The sequence below is a fragment of the Piliocolobus tephrosceles genome, chromosome 2 (assembly GCF_002776525.5).
Source record: "Piliocolobus tephrosceles isolate RC106 chromosome 2, ASM277652v3, whole genome shotgun sequence".
Lineage (NCBI taxonomy): Eukaryota > Metazoa > Chordata > Mammalia > Primates > Cercopithecidae > Piliocolobus > Piliocolobus tephrosceles.
In genome coordinates this window covers 84308794-84331454 of record NC_045435.1, presented here as the reverse complement: position 1 = coordinate 84331454, position 22661 = coordinate 84308794, and the positions used below count along the sequence as shown (strand labels likewise).

Here is a 22661-nt window from a genome sequence, read left to right as displayed (position 1 = left end):
GAGGTCAGTTTGAGACCAGCCTGGCCGATACGGTGAAACCCTGTCTCTACTGAAAATCCAAAAATTAGCTGGACGTGGTCATGTGCGCCTGTAGTCCCAGCTGCTCAGAAGGCTGAGGCAGAAGAATCGTTTGAACCCGGGAGGTGGAGGTTGCAGTGAGCTGAGATTGTGCCACTGCACTCCAGCCTGGGCGACACGGCGAGACTCTCTCAAAAAAATAAAAATAAAAAGTAATGAGACAGGGTCTATTTTGCCCAGGCTAGTCGCAAACTGCTGGGTTCAAGCAGTCCTCCCAGCCCGTAGCTGGAATTACAGATGTACACTGTAACTTTTTCACTTACTTTTGAATGCAAATGTCTATAAAGCTAGAATTAGCTGGATAAAGTCAGGGCCTTAGGGCTTGCTGTTTAATAAGCAGCTTAGTTCATCTAATCCAAAAAAGAGTGTGCTGTCGGCTTGGCCAGGCACAGTGGCTCATGCCTGTAATCCCAGGACTTTGGGAGGCTGAGGCAGGCAGATCACTTGAGCTCAGGAGTCTGAGATCATCTTGAACAACATGGTGAAACCCCATCTCTATAAAAAATACAAAAAATTAGCTGGGCATTGTGATATATGCCTGTGGTCCTAGCTACTCGGGAGGCTGAGGTGGGAAGATCACCTCAACCCAGGAGGTGGAAGCTGTAGTGAGCGGAAATTGTGCCACTCCACTCCAGCCTGGGCAACACAGTGAGGCTATCTTAAAACACACACACACACACACACACACACACACACACACACACACACACACACACACACAAATGGGGCCAGGCATGCTGGCTCACGCCTGTCATCCCAGCACTTTGGGAGGCTGACGCAGGCAGATCACCTGAGGTCGGGAGTTTGAGATCAGCCTGACCAACATGTTGAAACCCTGTCTCTACTAAAAATACAAAATTCGCCAGGTGTGGTGGCGCATGTCTGTAATCCCAACTACTCAGGAGGCTGAGGCAGGAGAATCGCTTGAACCCGGGAGGCGGAGGTTGCGGTGAGCCAAGATCGCACCATTGTACTCCAGCCTGGGCAACGAGTGAAACTCTGTCTCAAAAACAACTATGCTGTCAACTAGAACGTACCAAAGCTCAAGTGCTCATGAAGTATCTGTTGAATTACAAGGCAACCACCTTCATGACCTCAGCTTTACTTGACCCTTCCCTGATTTACTTCTACTTTATAATTTATGTGAATTATCTTACCAGGCAACTGACAGCCCAAAATTGCAGCCAAAAAGAATATCCAACAGGTCGCAGAGCCAATGGTAAAACCTGTATAATTAACTCAACTGAGAGGCTCTCAGAACCCACCAGCCCCCCGCCGGCTTTTTTTTTGGAGACAGAGTTTCACTCCTGTCAGCCAGGCTGGAGTGCAATGGTGCAATCTCGGTTCACTGCAACCTCTAGCCTCCTGGGTTCAAATGGTTCTCCTGCCTCAGCCTCCTGAATAGCTGGGATTACACGCACACACCACCACACCTAGTATTTTTAGTAGAGATGGGGTTTCATCATCTTGGCCAGGCTGGTCTCAAACTCCTGACCTCAAGTGATCCCCCCATCTTGGTCTCCCAAAGTGCTGGAATTACAGGCATGAGCCACTGCACCTGGCCCCAGACCCCGTTTCCTACCCATTAACTCTGTAGATTTCATTTCCTACACGTTCTCCAGAGAAGACTCAAAAAACTGCATCAGACATTTCCCGCTGCTGTATTCCACAGTGCAGGACTTCAGGGCTGAACCTGTCCACAGCTGGGCCCTATGGTAGTCTCACCAGGACTCCCCTAACCAGGCAGCTTGAGTGCTGTCCTACCAGCCTGTAGGAGTGTCACTTCCTCTTTCCTCACCACAGCCCCCACTACCTCACCACTCCGCCTGGGCAAAAAAAAAAAAAAAAAGAAAAGAAAAAAGTGTGGGCAGCATCCTGTGCCTGCTTCTGTTACCCACATCAACTGCTGAGCCAGCTCGTCCCCACAGCCTGCTTGCCTAGCTTGCCACCCGGCCTGCTGTTGTTCCTCACATCACAAGGCTGAAGCCTGGGGAGTGGGTGAAGTGGGTCTTTCAGTTGCAAGCAGGCCAGAGACTGGAGTCGATGCTGTAAAGGCAGCCATGCTCACCTACTTGTTCATGTCTCCCAGCAGAGCTGAACATGGCAGCAGTCCTCCCATCAGGCCAGGAGTGGGTCTCTTCCTTTGTACAGTCTGTGTCAGAGAAGCCTATGCATGGCCTGTCACACACAAGTTAGGATGTTCCCTCCGCCACTGCCACAGAGTCCCATGAGCAATGTGAAAATGTAGCAGGCCCGAGGTTTTCTTCGCTGGTCCAGAAAGGGTGAAGCAAGAGCAGGAAGCAGGTTCTACAGCTCTGAGGATGCCGAGCTAGAGCAGCAGCCTGATGGGTTACCAAAGCAATTGCCTTCTGCCAGACTGCGTGCCGGGGCCTCAGAGAGACTCCAATATCCTTGCCCTCCTGAAGCCAGGGCCTAGCAGGACAAAACATATTCCAACTAGAGGTTGTCAATCTGGTAAAGGGTTGAGGTAAACAGTAGGGGATGCAAGGCAGCCTGAGATAAGTGCCAGACAGTCTCCAAAGACTCAGGCTGGCTCAGGCTTGTCTTTCCCAGTCAGTCATTTCTGGCTCTATGGCTATTACAGCCTGGGGTTGAAGGTTGGTTCTAGGGGTTCCTCCCACCAGCCCATAAATCTTAAGTTACCAAGGGGCAGTCAGAGGCAGTCCCAGAGAGCCCAGCAATCCATCCACACAGCATTACAGCAAGCTGCAGTGTGAGCCAGGGGAACTAACACGAGAAAACCCAAGCCTCCCTCCAGCTCTGGGACCAGGAAAACAATGCTACAGAAACTCAAATCGAAGAGAAAGCAGCCATAAAATTCTGTTTAAGACTGTAACATAGAAAAAATGTTTTTATGTTAAGTACAAAAGGGACATAAAATTGTATATACAGTAGAAAAATGACTATGTAAACACACCAAAAATCTATGCACAGAAATGTCTAGGGGGAACATTTAACACCAAAAGATTAACAGTGGTAGCATTTGGGTGGCAAACTTGATTCTTTCTAAAATTCCCAAAATTTCCTTAATAAGCAGTAATTATAATTGCAACGGGAAATAATTTCTTTAAGTATTTCTTTAAGTACCCAGTGCAGTGTTGCTGTCAAATAAACATCAGTGGCTTTGGCCCTGATTCCTCAGGTAGCAAATGCCACTGCCCCACTCCCCACCCATCCCCAGTAGGGCTTGAGCACCTCTAGCTCTGCTGAGAGCATCTGTGCAGCCCCAGCCCTCAGCATCTCTTCCACTCACTTCCAGCTGTATCTTTTCCCTTTCCTCCTTAACTCAGGAGGCAGCTTTGCAACCACAGGGCCCAACAATACAAGCCATGAGGTGGCATGTTTTGTTTGTTTTTGAGACAGCGTTTTGCTCTTGTTGCCCAGGCCGGAGTGCAATGACACGATCTCAACTCACTGCAACCTCCACCTCCCGGGTTCAAGCGATTCTCCTGCCTCAGCCTCCCGGGTAGCTGTCATTACAGGCATGTGCCACCACACCCGGCTAATTTTGTGTTTTTAGTAGAGATGGGGTTTCTCCATGTTGGTCAGGCTGGTCTCGAACTCCCGACCTCCGGTGATCCTCCCGCCTTGGCCTCCCAAAGTGCTGGGATTACAGGCGTGAGCCACTGTGCTCGGCCTTGAGGTGGCATGTTTTCAAAGAACATGGTGCCTCAGTTTTGGACACACAGGAATTCAAATACAATCATTTTCCTGCTGCTGAGTAAGTCATGCTTGGTGGCTGCTCTGGCTGCAGATATGTGAAGTTACGTAGCCTTTCCTGTTAACCCACGGTTCCAACCATTCTCGTAACAATCATTCCCATCATGAATTTTCTACCCTGAAAAGCCAGAGGTGGGCAATAACAAGATCATTTGGTTTCTAAAAGTTCTTCCTCTCTGGGAAAACAGAGCTATACAGTGGGTGGCATCCTGCAGATTCTAGTCTACATTTGGGAAAGGTGTACGTACGCCTCTTGCACTTTCCGTTGGAGGAACAAGTCAAAAAGTAGTTGCTTAAAAAAAACAGTGCTAGCAATTCACAGCCTATTCCTGCCCGCTAAACAGAAGTTGTGATGCCCTGATTTACTCCCTAGCAGCTACGTATTCTTAAGCAAGTCATAACCCTACTGTGCCTCAGTTTCTGGATCTGCAAGGAGTGTTGCCTGTATGTTTGTTTAGGAACTTAGTAAAATGACAGACCACTCTCTCTGCTCTAAGAAGGCCATGAGCCAGCTGCAGCTCATCTCACTCAGCCTGGGCCTGACCAGAGTCCCTTCCTCTTCCAAGAGAAAGCAAGGAAAAGCAGCAAGCAAGCAGACATACCAGGTCAACGGGAGTGATCTATCATTGGCAACGAGGCCTCAAACTGAAAATGCTCTGGCTCCAGCACCTCATCCCCAAATGCCACAAACCAGACAGACATGGAAGCCATGCAAGAGTGACTATCACACACACACAGGAACAGACAAGAGTACCACCAAGCAAAAAGGGGGCTAATACTGCAGAGATGGCCCCAAAGTGCAGCTTAAGGAACACAGTGAGTCATCCCAAGACCCTCACTTAGCTGCCATGGAAACAGCAAAAACTATAAGCTTTGCTTCAGTCTTCCAAAATGAAAACATTAATAAGGAAGATTCACTAATACTTGTGGCAAACACTATTAGCAGGGATGCAATGTGTCTCCTGGGCTACAGGACTCCATCTGCTTCAGCAGAACTCTCAGAAACTACAGATGAGAGATATATGCATACGCACACACATATATGCATATCTGTATGCACACAGATGTATTTAAATGAAGGTGCATACACTGTGCTAAAATACAAACAACAGAAATCAAAGGTCATATATAAAAAGGCTAAATATGACATATAACACAGGCCTAGAACCAGCTCTTAGTTGGGAGCCGGGGAAAGGGGTGGTATCATCTGAAGACTATGTACACAATTTGTGGTGGGCAGGGAAGGCTTCAGTGTAAACAACTCAGACTCACTTCACAATCCTGGCCCACAGGAAAGCGTGATGTATCTCATGTACAAAAATAGACTCCCACCTTGCTTTTGTACAAACCGAGCTTGGTAAGCACCAGGAGGACTGTGGGTTTGTCTTGATGACAGGGCACTGCACCAGGCTGCTGCTAAACCTTCCAGCTCTAGGAACTCACCTGCTACCCTCCCGCTACCCTCCCCTTTCCGGCCCCTGGGTCTTTTCCCACCCAACATCGACAGCCTGAGGCCTGCCCGACCACCTAGCCTCACACGACTAACTGCAGAAACTAACTGCATGGCTTCCTTCTGTATCTGTCCCTCTCTCTGACCCCAAGATATATGAAAATGTTTCTGTAAATGTTTGGCACCTAAGAAACATGATGGTTGTGGATAATGCCACAAGTACATAGGGAGACCCAGTAACAAGACATGCAGGGTGAAGGCAAGCGGCTGAGCTGCCCGAGCATTTCAAAACCAGGACTGTGACTTCCCATGCAGTTGGGGGGTAGGAGAAGGGATGTGCGGAACTGATGACTTCACTGGCTCCTCAGCAGAACGTACATTCAAATTGAAGATGCCTGAGAGCCCCACTATACCAAATCCTGAGTCCGGTCGCTCTCTAGCAGAGCTTGGTACAGTGATCGCTAGAAAAGCTGAGTTCCAATTGAGTCTGTTGCACCAAGAGTCCTTTGGAAGACGCTTATCAAAGTAATTATTTTCTTTTGAGCAGATGTATAGCACCTCCATGGGAAGGCCATGTAAAAGTATGTTCTCCAGCCCAGTCAAATGATCCAATCCCACTATTATCTCAGTCCCCTGAGTATATTCCTGCTGGCCACCCTCACTGTACAGAAATAGCCGAGCAGCATCAGGGTCAGTCATCAATGGTGGGCAACCAAAAGGCCTAGAAGGAGAACATAAATCAACTTTAAAAAACCAAGCATCTCCTCACTGCTGAGGGTTATTCACATCCCACCCCACAGCAAAAATGTGCCCAACCCCAATGGCTCTGGTGGTCCTCCCTCCTGACCAACCAACCCTGATGCTCTAAGGAGACAGAAACACTCTTCCCTCTATGTGAAAGTAAACTGGTTCTGTTTTTCTCCAATAATCACTGAACACCTTCCACCAGAGCAGACCCTTTTTTTTTTTTTAAAGGAATATAAAACAAGGAGTGCTGCCTGGGAGGTGGGTGAATAGGTAACCTGGCTTCATTGCTAATCCACCAGGTTACCTCCAACAGGTCCTCTCCTTCCTGGGCTGTAAAAAATAAGGAACCAGATGGTTTTGCTGTATTTCTTCTAACATTTTTTTTCTTGGTTAAAAAAAAAAAAAAAGCAAGGGGGCAATGTGTTCTGGGTAGGCTAGTAATGAAATGTCTCATCCCCGAATACCCAGGTAGGTTTAGGAGATCACAAGGGAAAACCGGAGCTGAGACTCACTGATCCTTTATTCTGTTAGTATTATCTAGGAAGAGACAATGGCCTGGAGTTAATTCTAAGTGGTGAGTTATGACCAACTGTAGAAATTTCTGGGAATCTGGCATAAACCAACAGGAATGGAAAACTGAAACCACAATAGGCCAGTTCAGAGTATTTTAAGGAGCAAAAAAATTGCCAAGCATAGCCCAGGTAGTTTGGACCTAAAATTAGGGTCCAGAGCAAAAACTGGCCTATGATCTCCTTGGAGCTCAAAGGTGATTCCTGACCACCTCTAGGAAGAAAAATAAAAATGAAAGACAAAACCAGCCCAGCCAGAGGTCAAATAATAGGAGGTGAAATAGGGAAACCACCAGTTGAGAAACATGTACTTGGATGCTTGTAATCTACGTATGTAGAACACAGCTTGCTGTGCTTGTTGAGGCACCCACCACCTCAATTGGAAAGGGTCCCTGAGTGGCCGACACCTCTTACTGTTCACATACCATGTTGGAACACGCGCTGGCAAAAGTCATGAACTTGGGGTTGAATTGCAAACAGGTAATCGGGCCTGTGTGTTTACCATCCAACACAGCTACTTTTATACCGCTCTCTCCATTCCAGACATGGATCTTGCCATCCTCTGAACCTAAAGAGGATATTCAAGGAAAATGTAACAGCTCAAGACACAATGCAAAGACAACTGGAAATGAGACATGGATTGAGGTCTGAGGATAGGCCAAGCTTTAGGACCCATCCCTCACGCAAAATTGAGAGGGACGGGAGGCAGTGAAGGAAGAACACTTTGGAAACTGATCTTGACCCTAGCTATTTGTTCACAGGCATATCACTTCCCCTCTGACTTCAGTTTTCTCATCTAAAAAAGGGGCCGAATACCATTACCCTACCGACAAGCAGCCACTAAGATGACTGAATGCAGGGTTACACCAGGACATTAGTATTAATAATAAGGTAGTGCTTATAGAGTTTAACTCAAATTTTGGTCCAGTCAGGGCAGTTAAAAGACACTATGTCTTTGGCATAATGTGCTATACAGAAATCTGAGAACATCTATCAAATAGATAATAATGTCTCAGTTAATAATTTAAACAAAAAAAATGCATAGTACCAGAGAAATAACCCCCACAGGGGATAAAGGAAACTCACCAATCATAATAAACTGAGAGTCTGGAGTAAATGAAGCCTCCAGTGTGACAGCTTTACTATTGGCATAACCCTAAAACAAAACAGAGCAGTTCTTTTGTTGTTACAGAGCCATTGATAAAAACGACTGCCTACAAACACTGACTTAGCACATGCATCACCTTCCTTTCCATGAAACCCTTTCCTTGTCATGTACTACACCACCCAGCTTCCAAATGTGGTTGCCATCCTTGACAATCCACTCCCACCTTCAACTCTGTATTCAAGGTATACTCAAGGGGGCAAGAAAACTTTACTGTTAGGACATTATTTTATATCTAAATACCAAACTTGGGTCACTTGGTGAGAAATGAATGTCTACAGAATCCAAGGGAGGTAAGTTCAATGAGCAGGAAGAAAATACAAGTGCATGCCTTCATGAGTAAGTCAAGAGTAACTGTTGGTCTCCACCAACCAGCTAACATAATTCTTAGCATAGGAAGTATGAGCATGGAAACAGCCATGGTCGAAGGCCATCAGCTCACCCCAAACGTGTGCATCACCCCTCCTTTGAATGCATCAATGAGACGAATGAAGCTGCCGTTGGTGGAAATGAGGATGAGCTTGCCATCATTGCTGAATTTAAGTCCTGTCCACTCACAAGTTCGATCATACTGCATCTTAAAGGTAGCAAATGGCCCCTGCAAAAGATAAAAAAATAGTAGCCCCAGGCCCAAGGCATATTAACAATTTCTTCTGCTAGAGCCAATTCCCATCCTATTCCTTTAGATCCCTTTTTGACTAAGGAAAGCAGAGAATGAGCTACTTCTCTGCCACTCTCTTAATATCTACCATATTTTTCTTTTTGTAGAAAATGCTCTTACAGGGCAAGGCGTGGTGGCTCACGCCTGTAATCCCAGCACTTTGGGAGGCTGAGGTGGGTGGATCACCAGAGGTGAGGAGTTTGAGAGCAGCCCGACAAACATGGTGAAACCCCGTCTCTACTAAATACAAAAAATTAGCCAGGCGTGGTGGTGGGCATGTGTAATCCCAGCTACTTGGGAGGCTGAGGTAGGAGAATCACTTGAACTTGGGAGGCAGAGGCTGCAGTGAGCCGAGACTGCACCACTGCACTCCAGCCTGGACAACAAAAGCAAAACTCTTGTCTCAAAAAAAAAAAAAAAAAAAGCAGTTACATGTCTACTTCACCATAATATTAAGATAGCTCAAAGATTCAAAGATTTACCTTGTCAAAAGAACGAAGGTCATAAAGTTTGACCATTTCAGAGTTGACACCTGCAGCGAAAATTAACCCTTCTGGATCAAAAGAACAAACTGGCTTCCCCTGCAGATGCATGAGGCCCTAAGAGAAAAGAAATACGAAATACACTAAAACACACATACCACAACCACACCTGGAACAACCAAAGACTGCTAGTACAATGGGGAAAAAAAATGAATCCAGGACCCTACCACTATATAATTTACTTTTCCCAATTAAAACTAAGAAAGGCATACAAACAGATATCAGCCTACCTACAGAACAGAAAAAGCAAACATAAAACTAAAATGAAGCTTTTAAAAAACAGGTCTCCAGACAACAATTTCTGATCAACTCTAACTGCACAATATTACAGACACAGAATTCAAATAAAAATAAATCCCTTGAAGCTAAAAGCTCTAGGAACACTTTTAAAAACATTAAGCCGGCTGGGCACAGTGGCTCACACCTACAATTCCAGAACTCTGGGAGGCCAAGGTGGGCGGATCACCTGAGGTCGGGAGACCAGCCTGACCAACATGGAGAAACCCCGTCTCTACTAAAAATACAAAATTAGCCGGACATGGTGGTGCATGCCTGTAAGCCCAGCTACTTGGGAGGCTGAGGTAGAAGAATCACTTGAACCCTGGAGGTGGAGGTTGCGGTGAGCCGAGATCGCACCATTGCATTCCAAACTGGGCAACAAGTGCAAAACCCTGTCTCAAAACAAAAACAAAAACAAAACAACAACAAAAACTCCACAACGATTAAGCCACAGAGTACAATGCAATCTGCACTAGATTAGGGTATTTGCTTAGCAGCTACCAACTAAGAAAACAGATTTTCTCCAAAATTTAAAAAGACCCTGGGATCCCAGAATGGAACCACTGTTTTCTCCCTTCTTTGAGAGGTAGAGTTCATTATAGGGCCTACCATAGAAAATGCTCAAAAAGCATAACTGTGAGGTACCATTACCTGGCAGTTAGGAGACCGGAGATCCCAGAGTCGAATGGTCTTATCAAGAGACCCAGAAATGAAAGTGTCATCCACAGGTGACATGGACAAGGCCACCACCCTGCAATACATTGAGATAAATAGGAGTTGATGCAAAATATTAGCAAAAATTGGATGTGAATTCTAAATCACTCTGCCTACATATATATATATACATATATACACACACACACATATATATATATATATATACACCTGTTCTCCTGAAATTGCCATTTTAAGAAGCACACTAAAACACACATACCACAACCATATCTGGAACAAAGACAACTAGTATAATGAAAAAAAAAAAATTAAAGCTACAAAATAAAAATATATGATTCCAATGCAAATCAAAACCACAATGAGATACTACTCCACACCCTCCAGCATAGCTATAAAAAGAGAGACAAGTGTTGGTGAGGACGCAGAGAAATTGGAACCCTCACACATTGCTAATGGAAATGTAAAAATGGTACAGTTGCTCTGGAAAAGTTTTTCCAAAGAAACAGGGTTACCATGTGACCCAGAAATTCCACTCCTAGGTATTTACCCAAGATAACTGAAAATATATGTCCACACAAAAATGTACACATATGTTCAGAGCTGCATTACTCATAATAGCCAAAAAGTAGAAATAACCCAAATGTCCATTAACTAATGGCTGGACAAACAAATGTGCTATATCTATACACTGGAATATTATTTGGCAATAAAAAGTAATAAAGTACTGCTTCATGTGACAACATGGAGGAACCTTGAGAAGCCAGAAACAAAAGATCAGATATTAACTGATCCATTTACACAAAATGTCTAGAATAGGCAAATCTATAGAGACAGAAGTAAATCAGTGGTTGGTAGGGGCTGGGGCAGTGATTACTAATGAGTGCAGAGTTTCTCTTTGGAGTGATAAAAATGTTCTGAAGTTAGACAATGGTGATAGTTGTCCAACTCTGCAAATATAGTGAAAACCACTAAATTGTACATTTTTAAAGGAAACATTTATGGTATGTAGACTGTATCTCAATTTAAAAAAACATAAAAAAACATGATTCTTTATCAAGATGTGTGAGGACTACACAGATGTTCTCAAACCTAAGTGGCATCAGCATCACCTGGAGGGTGGGTTAAAACAGATTGCTAGGATCTACTCCCAGAGCCTCTAATCCAGTAGGCCTGACTTGGCGTCTGTGAATCTGAGTTTCTAACTAGCCCCAGGTGATGGGTGAGGCTGCTGTTTTGGGCATCACACCTAGAGAACCACAAGCCTACGCTAACAGCAACTGTATTCCTAATTTGATCCCTTTTTTTGTGGTTATACCATCAAGAGGCACTCACTTAAAAACATTTTCTTCCAATGTAACTCTACTAACACCTGCACCAGCTCCTCAACTTAAAATTTTAAAAGATATTGTTAAAAGCCAAAATTTCCTGGGAATGCTGAGGAGGTAATAAAACAGAATGAGCAGGCCGAGTGCGGTGGCTCATGCCTATAATCTCAGCACTTTGGGAGGCCAAGGTGGGCGGATCACCTGAGGTCAGAAGTTTGAGACCATCTTCGCCAACATGGTGAAATCCCATCTCTACTAAAAATACAAAAATTAGCCAGGCCTGGTGGCGTGCACCTGTAATCCCAGCTACTCAAGAGGCTGAGGCGGGAGAATCGCTTGAATCCCAGAGATGGAGGTTGCAGTGAGCCGAGATCATACCACTGCATTCCAGCCTGGGCAACAGAGCAAGACACCGTTTAAAAAACAAAAACCAGAATGAGCAGAACACATTGTGGACATGTAATTTTTATATGCCATGGCATTCAGCCCAAGAGCTCAGAGGAGGTACAAGACTCTTATGCTGAGAAGTACAGGGAACACATGGAGAAGACAGACCCCGAGCGTAAGGAATTTTAACTATTCAGTCCACATGACTCCAAGAGAACCAGAGATGGCTTCTGGAAAGATACAACATCTGAGGTGGAAAGGATTTCGAAGGGAGACACCTTTCTGACAGGTGCCAGACAGGAAGGCACGAAGCCCATGTTCAAGAAGTAGCCGAGAGTTCACCTTAATGGGAACGGTAGGAGAAAATGCTGGGAAAAATGGGTCAGAGCCAGAAGGGGCAGAACCTGACTACAAGAGGAAGGAGCAAGGAAAATGTAGAGAACCATTAAGGGAGATGGTGAAGCAATCAAACTGCAATCCAGGATGCTGAAGCAGGATGGTAAGAGATGGGATGATTAATTAGGAGCTAACAATAATTTACCTTACAGGGTATGTGAGCCAGGGCAGAAGCAAAGGAGAGAACACAGAAGAAAGTAATACATGAGGTTAAACCTAGGGAAAACTAAATAGTTTAACAACTCACTGAATATCATGGCAAGGGAAAAAGAGTGCACTGACAACAGATGCTTTGAGCCAGAATTGGAAGAGACAGAGATGAAGAAATATGAGGAAGATAGAGAGAAGCTGGCCCAAAGAATGTAACAATGACGGACAGACTACTGGACCTGAGTATTGGAAAGAGTATTGGACAGAAGAGACAGCTACAAAGATGTGTATAAAACATGTAGGTGGTGCTGGGCGCCCTGCCCATAATCCTAGCACTTTGGGAGGCCGAGGCGGGCGGATCACCTGAGGTCAGGAGTTTGAGACCAGCCTGGCCAACATGGTGAAACCCTGTCTCTACAAAAACACAAAAATTAGCCGAGCATGATGGTGCGCACCTGTAATCCCAGCTACTCGGGAAGCTGAGGCAGGAGGATCATTTGAACTCAGGAGGCGGAGGTTGCAGTGAGCTAAGATCATGCCATTGTACTCCAGCCTGGGTGACAGAGCAAGGTTCCATCTCAAAAAACAAAACAAAACAAAAAAACAAACAAAACCTGTAGATGGAAGGTGGGTCTGAAATTCATAACAGATATGAGCTAAAAATACTGATTTGGGAAGCTACCTGAATGAAGGTGAATGAAATCAGCGATGGAGATAGAAAATCACAAGAAAGCGGATAGAGTATTTATTTTAGAGTCAAAACAGAGGCTAAGAACTACAAGAACAGAACTGACATGGGAAAAGTCACTTGCCATGGGAAAGTAAGTTTTACTGAGAGGTTAAGCACCAAGAAAAGCCCAAAGCAGTGGGTTTTAACTAGAGGCAGCAGGGAATGAAGGACAAAGGTTTGGATAAAGCCCCACAGATGATTCTGGGACTAGTGCAAAAAAGATTTCAACAGTGAATATGTGTGAGGAGGTAGAGATGGGAATGTGCAGATTATTCTTTCAAGTTTGATAGTGAAAAGGAGTGGGTGATAGGGTCAATAAGTAGACTTAAGATAAGAAAGACCAAGTAAATTTGTAGGCAGCAAAGGAAAAGCTGATTAAGGAGATGGAAGCAAGCAGAAAGAGGAAGGTTTGTTTTATGAAAGAAAGACCACAGCTTTCTCAAGGAAAGGATTCCAAGGAAGAGAGGAATTTAGGTGGAAGGGATAGATGTTTAAAAGAACTCTTTTTTTTTGGAGACAGGGTCTTGCTTTGTCACCCAGGCTGGAGTACAGTGGCACAATCATGGCTCACTGCAGCCTCGACCTCCCAGACTCAAGTGATCCTCTCACCTCAGCCTCCCAAAGTGCCGATTACAGGCCTGAACCACTTCGCCCAGTTGAAAGAACTCATTTTGTTCAGCCTTGATTTTCTCATAAAAGGAGGGACAAAGTCATCTATCAAGAATCAGGAGGTCAGCCGGGTGCGGTGGCTCACCTCTGTAATCCCAGTACTTTGGGAGGCTGAGGCAGGCAGATCACGAGGTCAGGAGATTAAGACCATCCTGGCTACCACGGTGAAACCCCATCTCTACTAAAAATACAAAAAATTAGCTGGGCTTGGTGGTGGGTGCCTATGGTCCCAGCTACTTGGGAGGCTGAGGCAGGAGAATGGCGTGAACCCAGGAGGCGGAGCTTGCAGTGAGCAGAGATTGCGCCACTGCACTCCAGCCTGGGTGACAGAGCGAGATTCTGTCTCAAAAAAAAAAAAAAAAAAAAAAAAAAATCAGGAAGTCAAGAGGTTGAATAATTGGGAGGATTGGAAAGCATTTGAAACAGCTGCATCAACTCTAAATTACAAATAGTACATTTGTGAACATTAATTTGAATACAAACAAGCAAAAACATCTACTTACCATGAGCCATCCTTTGTCTGAAACTATAGTTACCACTGGCTGCCTTCTTATTTCAGCAACACAAATGGCCTGCCCAACTGGAAGTGCAACATTTTTTTTTCTTTTTTTGGGACAGGGTCTTGCTCTGTCACCCAGGCTGGATGGAGTGCAGTGGCGCCACCTTGGTTCACTGCAGCCTCTGTCTCGCGGGTTCAAGCAATTCTCATGCCTGAGCCTCCCAAGTAGTAGGAATTCCAGGCGCACACCACCACTCCTGGTTAATTTTTGTATTTTTTGTAGAGACAGGGTTTCACTATATTGCCTAGACTGGTTTCAAACTCCTGCACTCAAGCAATCTTCCCTCAAGAGCTGGGATTACGCCACCATGCCCGGCCTGGAAGTGCAACTCCTAACAGGAGGCTCTCAGGCTATCTTCTGTCAGGGCTCCATACCAATCAAAACCATCCTGCGTTACCGTACATATATATATATACATATGTAATTATATATAATTATATAAAATTTTACATAAAATTATATATAACCCACATTATATATGTATTATATATATATAACTAGAAATACATATATATAGATATAGGTATATGAGACAGAGTCTCCCTCTGTCACCCAAGCTGTAGTGCAGTGGTGCGATCTCGGCTCACTGCAACCTCCGCCTCCTAGGTTCAAGCGATTATCTTGCCTCAGCCTCCCAAGTAGCTGGGATAGCAGGTGCCTGTCACCATACCCAGCTAATTTTTGTATTTTTAGTAGAGATGGGGTTTTGCCATGTTGGCAGGCTGGTTTCAAACTCCCTACCTCAAGTGATTCGCCTGCCTCAGCCTCCCAAAGTGCTGGGATTACAAGTGTGAGCCACTGCACTGGGCCTAGTTATATTTCAACTGAGATATCTCTGAACACCTACCCCCGCACTTCTATAACATTAGTAAATCAACAGTTGACTATTTAAGAGAAGATGAAGAATGCCAAACAGTAGTGAGGAAGTAGCTTCAGTTCACTAATAAGCTCTCTCTAGCCTTCTATTCTCTGGGTAACCTCAGGGATAAAAGAACTATCTGCTTCTATAATACATGGGTCTTACCTTTTGCTATGTCCAGGAAAGTATCTGATGTATTTGTTGTCATGCAAGGACAAGTAACGAATAGTATCTGTAAAAAGACAAACAAGGTATGATGATATCATACTGTTTAAAATAAACTTACTTTGCATTTTCATCTTGAAAAGACAAGGTCAAATAATCCCTTGTCTTCTATATCCCAAGCAAGGCATGAATAAATAATGGTGAATAATTCTACTCTGCAGCTGAAGAGTGGGCATGTAGATTTCACCTAACTCAAAAGCAACGTTCTTAAGTTGATGGCATAGAAGGCAATGTTTGAAAACACATTTTATTACCAATTTGGCTTCTTCATAATAACAATGCAACTCGCACCCTGCAAATATACCCTGGCCAAAAAACAAAACGAGTAAAGCACACATAATAATTTTAGATATTGGTCTAGTGTCCACAGAATGGCAAACCTTAAAGAAAAATACGTGGCTGTTGAGCAAACAGACTTAAAGAGGTGAGCAGCCATGGCAGTTAAACTGAAGATCAGGTTGAACCCTAGCAGCAATTATTGTCTAGAGTTATCTATCAGTGTGTTGACCCACCCTCAACCTATTTAACATTCTTCAATTGGATACACAAATTACAATGAAAATAAACAAAAGGTCAGAGAAGTGATGTCAAGATCTGGGTTAAAAAGATCTTAAGACATTAAAAAAACCAAATCCTTATACCAATGAGTAATAGCAGTGAGATTTTAACAATATTAAAGAAAGGAACAATCAGAGATTTGTGCTTGGGGGAAAAATAAGACAAACACTCTTAACCAAATGATTCTATCTGAAAGAGTAAACAAACAAAAAAGATGGTAGTGGTAGAGAAATGAAGTGCCATAAAGAATAAAACTGCAAAAGAGGAAAGTATTATCCCCTTAAAAAGACTAGGAATAAGGAAAAATTGTTGAGAAACAGCTAAGGGAAAATGGTACCAAAATGCAGAAAGAAAAGCATGGAAAGAACATTCTGAAGGCAAACAGAACATAGGAATAAAGGGGTTGAAAGCATTGAGTCATCCCAGGGCTTCACAGGGGTGCTTTCTAATAAGAGGGCATTTAACTTGGGAGGGGGAATAGGGATATTTGTATATTCCATAGCTTGAACACTACACAATTTTCTTTGAAAACATCTTCAAACTTATTGAATGACAATTACGAAGTATTTCTAGTTATTCTACTGCTAACAATGACTCACCTGCCCTAAGAAGAAAAAGACTTCCTTCCCATTACCTGGTTTCCCAGAGATGAGCAGGGCGACGCCATCCTCTCAGCCCCACTTGGCAGCTGGCGCGCTGTTCCTGGCAAGGCAGTGGCCTGTACAGTTATCTCCTGTACCGGGTGGTATCATAGACCCTCAAACTGTACAAACTACTACCTCAGCCTGGAATCAGGCAAAAGGAAACGGAGCGCTGGAGGAACTCTTCAGGATGCACTTGAGACAGGAAAGGGAACATCCTCACAGCAGAGGCCTGGCAGCAAAGCTACAAGTGCCACACATTTGCCTCATCTCGCACCACATTTGGAGAATCCTCATTTAATCACTCAGAAAAACAGCCCAACAGAAGAAATAAACCAGTCATTCAGATGATCACACAGACACGTTTCCTCAGGATCGTAAGGTTTTACATTCTTGTCCAAAATCATTAACTATGCTGCTTCCTTAGAAAACCACTTCTGAAATACAGGTATGGAAAGTAGAAATGATATACTTACTAAAAATCAAGTACAGGCAGAAGAGTCTCATTTAAAAAAAAAGAAACTAAAAAAAAAAAAAAAGACGTCCACTGAATCTGCTCTGAGATAGGTACAGCCAAAATAGCAGTATAAGCCATCCTTGTGGAATGACATTAGAAAAATCTTTTTTGTTTTTTTGAGATGGAGCCTCGCTCTGTCACCCAGGCTGGAATGCAGTGGTGTGATCACGGTTCACGACACCCTAGACCTCCAGAGCTCAAGCAATCCTCCCACCTCAGCCTCACAAGTGGCTGGGACTACAGGCACATCCCATCACACCTGGCTAATTTTTGTATTTTTTGTAGAGACAGGGTTTCCCCACATTGCCCAGGCTTATCTCAAACTTCTGGGCTCAAGTGATCCACTCTCCAAGGCCTCCATAAGTGCTGGGATTACAGGCATGAGCCACTATGCCTGGCCTAAAAAAATCCTTACTGCAAAATGTGAGATGATCGTCAATAAACCACTGAAATAAGTTTGAAAACAGAATCCTGGCCGGACGTGGTGGTTCACACCTGTAATCCCAGCACTTTGGGAGGCTGAGGCAGGCAGATCACTTGAGGTCAGGAGTTCGAGACCAACCTGGCTAACATGGTGAAGTCTCAACTCTACTAAAAATACAAAAATTAGCCGGGCGTGTTGGTGGGCGCCTGTAATACCAGCTACTTGGGAGGCTGAGGCAGGAGCATCGCTTGAACCCAGGAGGCTGAGGTTGCAGTGAGTCGAGACTACACCATTACACTCCAGCCTGGGCAACAAGAACAGGACTCGGTCTCAAAAGAATAAAGAATAGGCCGGGCATGGTGGCTCATGAGGTCAGGAGATCGAGACCCATCCTGGCTAACATGGTGAAACCCTGTCTCTACTAAAAATACAAAAAATTAGCTGGACATGGTGGCACGCACCTGTACTCCCAGCTACTTGGGAGGCTAAGGCAGGAAAATTACTTGAACCTGGGAGGTGGAGGTTGCAGCGAGCTGAGATCGCGCCACTGCACTCCATCCAGCCTAGGCAACAGAGTGAGACTCTGTCTCGAAAAAACAAAACAAAACAAAATAGATAAAACATAAACAAAAATAAAAAAATTAAAGAATCCTAACATGAAAATAAGTGTTACAGTTCAGTTACCAAGACAATCTCTTAGGACTTATCTAGAGAAATGCAGGTAAAAACAGAGATTGTTTATAATAGAAAGAAACTCACAAGTTCAATTTCTAAGAGTAACTCTTTACTCTTTAGATCAAAAAACATTCCTGGAATCAGAGGTGACTAAGGTTGGGAAAATACCAAAACTGTTCTAACTTCCCTTAAACTATCATAGTTCGAGCATTTGTGAAACTTTTCTCAAATCTCTATCATTTTGAAAGAAAAAGTCCTGTTGTTTATCACTTGCTGTGTGTCAAGTGTTCTTTCCTTTTATTTGTTCTAAAAGTGTTCTTTTTGGAGATAGAATCTCGCTCTGTTGCCCAGGCTGGAGTGCAGTGGCGCGATCTTTGCTCACCACAACCTCCACCTCCCGGGTTCACGCGATTCTCCACCTTCAGCCTCCCGAGTAGCTGGAATTATAGGCGCACAGCACTGTGCCCGGCTAACTTTTGTATTTTTAGTAGAGACAAGGTTTCACCATATTGGCCAGGCTGGTCTTGAACTCCTGACCTCGAGTGATCTGCCCACCTCGGCCTCCTAAAGTGTTGGGATTACAGGCGTGAGCCACCACGCCCGGCTTTAAAAGTGTTCTTTTAAGTTTAAGGAAGTACAAATCATACATACAATTAGTTGCTTCCTTTTTCCACTCCCCTCTCTAAATTGGAGACTTTTCATACTCAGTCTCAAGTCCTTCAAAAGTACTAATGGCTTGCTTCCAGCATTCCTTCAGTCAAAACAATGTAATTAACATTACTAACATTATATGAAAATATTTAAACTAAAGTAACTATAGTCAAAGCAGAAGTAGTCACAAAGATTCCACGAACTATTTAACAAAGGAAACCACGACCTTAACTTCCTAAAAAGAAGGCTTGCTTACCATCTATTTTGTTAGAGCTGTAAACAACTGTGTTTGCTGCATGAGTGTATCTGATGAGGTCCACGCCATATTTCTTACTGTACAGGGTTCTCTTTGGTCTGATAAGAAAATAGAAAGAGAAAGTCATAAACATTCTCCATCATCAAAATCTGGGATCTCCACATAAAGAGAAGCACTTGAATGATGTAGCAAAGGTGAGGATTTTTGGTAAGTTCTAACACTGGAAAGAAACAATTTCTTCCAAAAGGGAAAAAACAACCCTCAAGCAACAGCCATCTGAAGAAGCTTTCCACCTTAGAACACCTAATGGCAAGGTTAGGTAGGAAGTAAAAGTAAATCTGGGGATTCAATTCAGTCTTTACTACAATGTTCAAAAGTAAGCTTTGAGAAAAAATAGTCATGTGCCATGTGATGACATTTTTATTAACAACAGACAGCACATAGGATAACGGTCTCGTAAGATGATAATGGAGCTGCCCTCTACAACAGATGTATCATTTTTAAAATTCCTTATACTGTTTTACTGTACCTTTTCTATGTTTAGATACACAAACACTTAATGCTATATTATAATTGCCTACAGTATTCAGTACTGTAACATGCTGTACAGGTTTGCAGCCTAGGAGCAATGGGCCATACCACACAGCCTAGGTGTGTACAGGCTATACCATCAGGTTTGTGTAAATACACTCTATGACACTGTGCAACAAAAACTCACGTAATGATCACCATCTAAGTGATGCCTGGCTGTACATCTACTTGGGGAGAAAAGCACACAAAACAAATCCTAACTTACAACAAAGAGGAACTGAAACCAGATGCAAAACTGCTTGCCTTTGCTAATGTAACCTGCTCTTGCAGAAGACATCCATCCTTCCTATCCTACAGGTCAAAAGCACTTGCTGAGCCTTTTAGAAGGCAAGCCTAACTTTCTCTAGCAAAACCAGTTAAATAGTTCCTTTGTTTTTACTTTAATGTAAAATCACACATTTCTGGCCATAAGGTGGTGGCTCACACTTGTAATCCCAGCACTTTGGGAGGCCGAGCCAGGCAGATCACCTGTAGTCAGGAGTTCGAGAGCGGCCCAACATGATGAAACCCCATCTCTACTAAAAGTACAAAAATTAGCCGGGTGTGGTGGCAGGCACTTGTAATCCCAGCTACTCAAGAGGCTGAGGCAGGAGAACTCCTTGAACCCAGGAGGCAGAGGTTGCAGTAAGCCAAGAGTCGTGCCACTGCAATACAGTCTTTGCAAGAGAGTGAGACTCTACCTCAAAAACAAACAAACAGACAAAAAAAAAATCACATATTTCCAAGCTAGAGGTTACCAATCTCCATTTGTTTAAGTTCCTTAAATGTCTCCCTCTACAGAACCTTGAAGAGCAAGGCTAAAACTGATCTCAACAGAACCTTTAACCAAAAACTCTAACACATACTGGTTAAATTAGAAAAACGTTAGGCCAGGCGCGGTGGCTCACGCCTGTAATCCCGGCACTTTGGGAGGCCGAGGAGGGTGGATGACCTGAGGTCAGGAGTTTGAGACCAGCCTGGCCAACATGGCACCATCTCTACTAAAAAGCACCATCGCTACTAAAAATACAAAAATTAGCTGGACGTGGTGGTAAGCACCTGTAGTCCCAGCTACTCTGGAGGCTGAGGCAGGAGAATTGCTTGAGCCTGGGAGGCAGAGATTGCAGTAAGCTGACATAGCGCCACTGTACTCCAGCCTGGGCAACAGAGCGAGACTCCATCTCGAAAAAGAAAAAGAAAAATTTGAGACTTAAATATCTATGTAAATCCAGATTCAAATGCTAAAACAACTCTCCAATATGACCAATTCAGAAAACAAGAAAGCCTTTAACATAATGTCCTATACTTAGGTCTTTAGAAGGATTTCATAAATCCTGTACCAATGTTAACCAAGAGTTCCAATTTATGAAAAGGAAAGCTGACCCTCTCAATGTAAAATCCTCTCAGAATCTAGATACAAAACAATCACATGACTCAAGCAGTCTTTAAGAAGTCAATTATTCGCACTTTCAATTTTTGTTAAAGTGAGGCCAAGGGTTTCCCTACACGAAACCCATTTCCAAAAGACTTCTCACTACAAATGCACTAGATTTTCCACATTCTTACCTTTACTGAAATAATACTTCACTCCTAAAAAGATCAGCAAAGGCTACTTCGCCAAGTCCACTGTCTGGGGTTCTGATGTGGGTTACTGTGTAGTAACCAGTGAGGGAATCTGAGTGTGTGGCTGTATACTTACTCTCTAGATAGTTGACTTTGCTTCTACCAGTGGAAGAACTTTACATCAGTTATTTCATCCCATTTACAATAGTAAAGACAGAATCTGGCCGGGCGCAGTGGCTCACACCTGTAATCTCAGCGCGTTGGGAAGCCAAGGTGGGTGGATCACCTGAGGTCAGGAGTCTGAGACCAGCCTGGCTAACATGGTGAAATCCCATCTCTACTAAAAATTTAAAAAATTAGCCAGGTGTGGTGGCAGGCACCTGTAATCCCAGTTACTTGGGAGGCGGAGGTAGGAGAATCACTGGAACCCAGGAGGTGGAGGTTACATTGAGCCAAGATTGTGCCATTGCACTCCAACCTGGGCAACAAGAGTGAAATTCTGTCTTAAAAAAAAAAAAAGAACGTGAAAAGCCAACTCTAACTTGACAAGTTAAAAGGGAATAATATAAGGAAAACTTCTGGTTCCACTTAGATCTGGTCTATTTGTCTCAAATTTATCAGAAACACTAACCTGAGATTTTTTTTTCCTAATAACAGAAATCTATTGCCTCATTTCATTTCCTAATTTGGTTTTTATTATTTTTATGTTTTTGAGACAGAGTCTCGCTGTTACCCTGGCTAGAGTGCAGTGACACGATCTTGGCTCACTGCAACCTCTGCCTCCCTGCCTCGGCCTCCTGAGTAGCTGGGATTACAGGCCCCTGCCACCAGGCTCAGCTAATTTTTGTACTTTTCTGTAGAGACAGGTTTCACCACACTGGCCAGGCTGGTTTTGAACTCCTGACCCAGGCGATCCGCCTGCCTTGGCCTCCCAAAGTGCTGGGATTACAAGTGTGAGCCACCTCACCTGGACTCACTTCCTAATTTGAAAGCAAGATTATATTGTACTGCATCCATGTGGGTTTTACAAAGTACATGCACGGCATTTTTCAAATATTTTGGTAAGCTTCCTTCCTCCAACCAATTCTGGTGATCAAGCATCAACAAGGAAAATAGTATTAACCTTTCGCTTTGAGTAATTTGCTTTACCTACCACAAACAACATCCTTTATATTCTTCCAAGTTGAAATATCACTCAACGGGTGAACTCCATTATAAAGGAAATTTAAATGACCGGTAAACTGGAAAATACTAAGCATACAAAATCTTGCTTTAGCCATTTTCAAACTCCCAAATTCTAACATTAGGGTCATCTAATAAAGATACTATGTCTTCAGCCAGTCACAGTAGCTAACACCTGTAATCCCAGCACTTTGGGAGGTGAGAGGATCCTTGAGCTCGGGAGTTTGAGACCAGCCTGGGCAACCTGGTGAGACCTTGTCTCCACTAAAATAAAAATAACCAAGTAAGTTGGCGAGTGCTTGTAGGCCCAACTACTTTGGAGACTGAGGTGGGAGGATCGCTTGAGCCCGGAAGATGAAGGCTTTAGTGAGCTATAAGCATGCTATTGCACTCCAGCCTGGGCAACAGGGGAAGAC

The 22661-nt window shown here is 43.8% G+C and overlaps 1 protein-coding gene across 2 annotated transcripts in view; it reads right to left on the bottom strand.

Moving 5' to 3' along the window:
* Nucleotides 1-2905: 2905 nt before the first annotated feature.
* Nucleotides 2906-22661, bottom strand: part of WDR82 (WD repeat domain 82) — a 34367-nt gene continuing 14611 nt past the window's right edge. The window contains exons 3-10 of one of the 2 annotated variants that reach the window (XM_023195516.3): nt 18931-19028; nt 15149-15215; nt 9884-9983; nt 8894-9010; nt 8193-8348; nt 7672-7741; nt 7011-7153; nt 2906-5990 (exon numbers count right to left, since the gene is read on the bottom strand). In XM_023195516.3, the coding sequence (XP_023051284.1) occupies nt 5961-5990; nt 7011-7153; nt 7672-7741; nt 8193-8348; nt 8894-9010; nt 9884-9983; nt 15149-15215; nt 18931-19028 (781 nt within the window). In that variant the 3' untranslated portion in view covers nt 2906-5960. The remainder of the gene's footprint in view (nt 5991-7010; nt 7154-7671; nt 7742-8192; nt 8349-8893; nt 9011-9883; nt 9984-15148; nt 15216-18930; nt 19029-22661) is intronic. The other variant, XM_023195517.3, reaches the window with a different exon arrangement.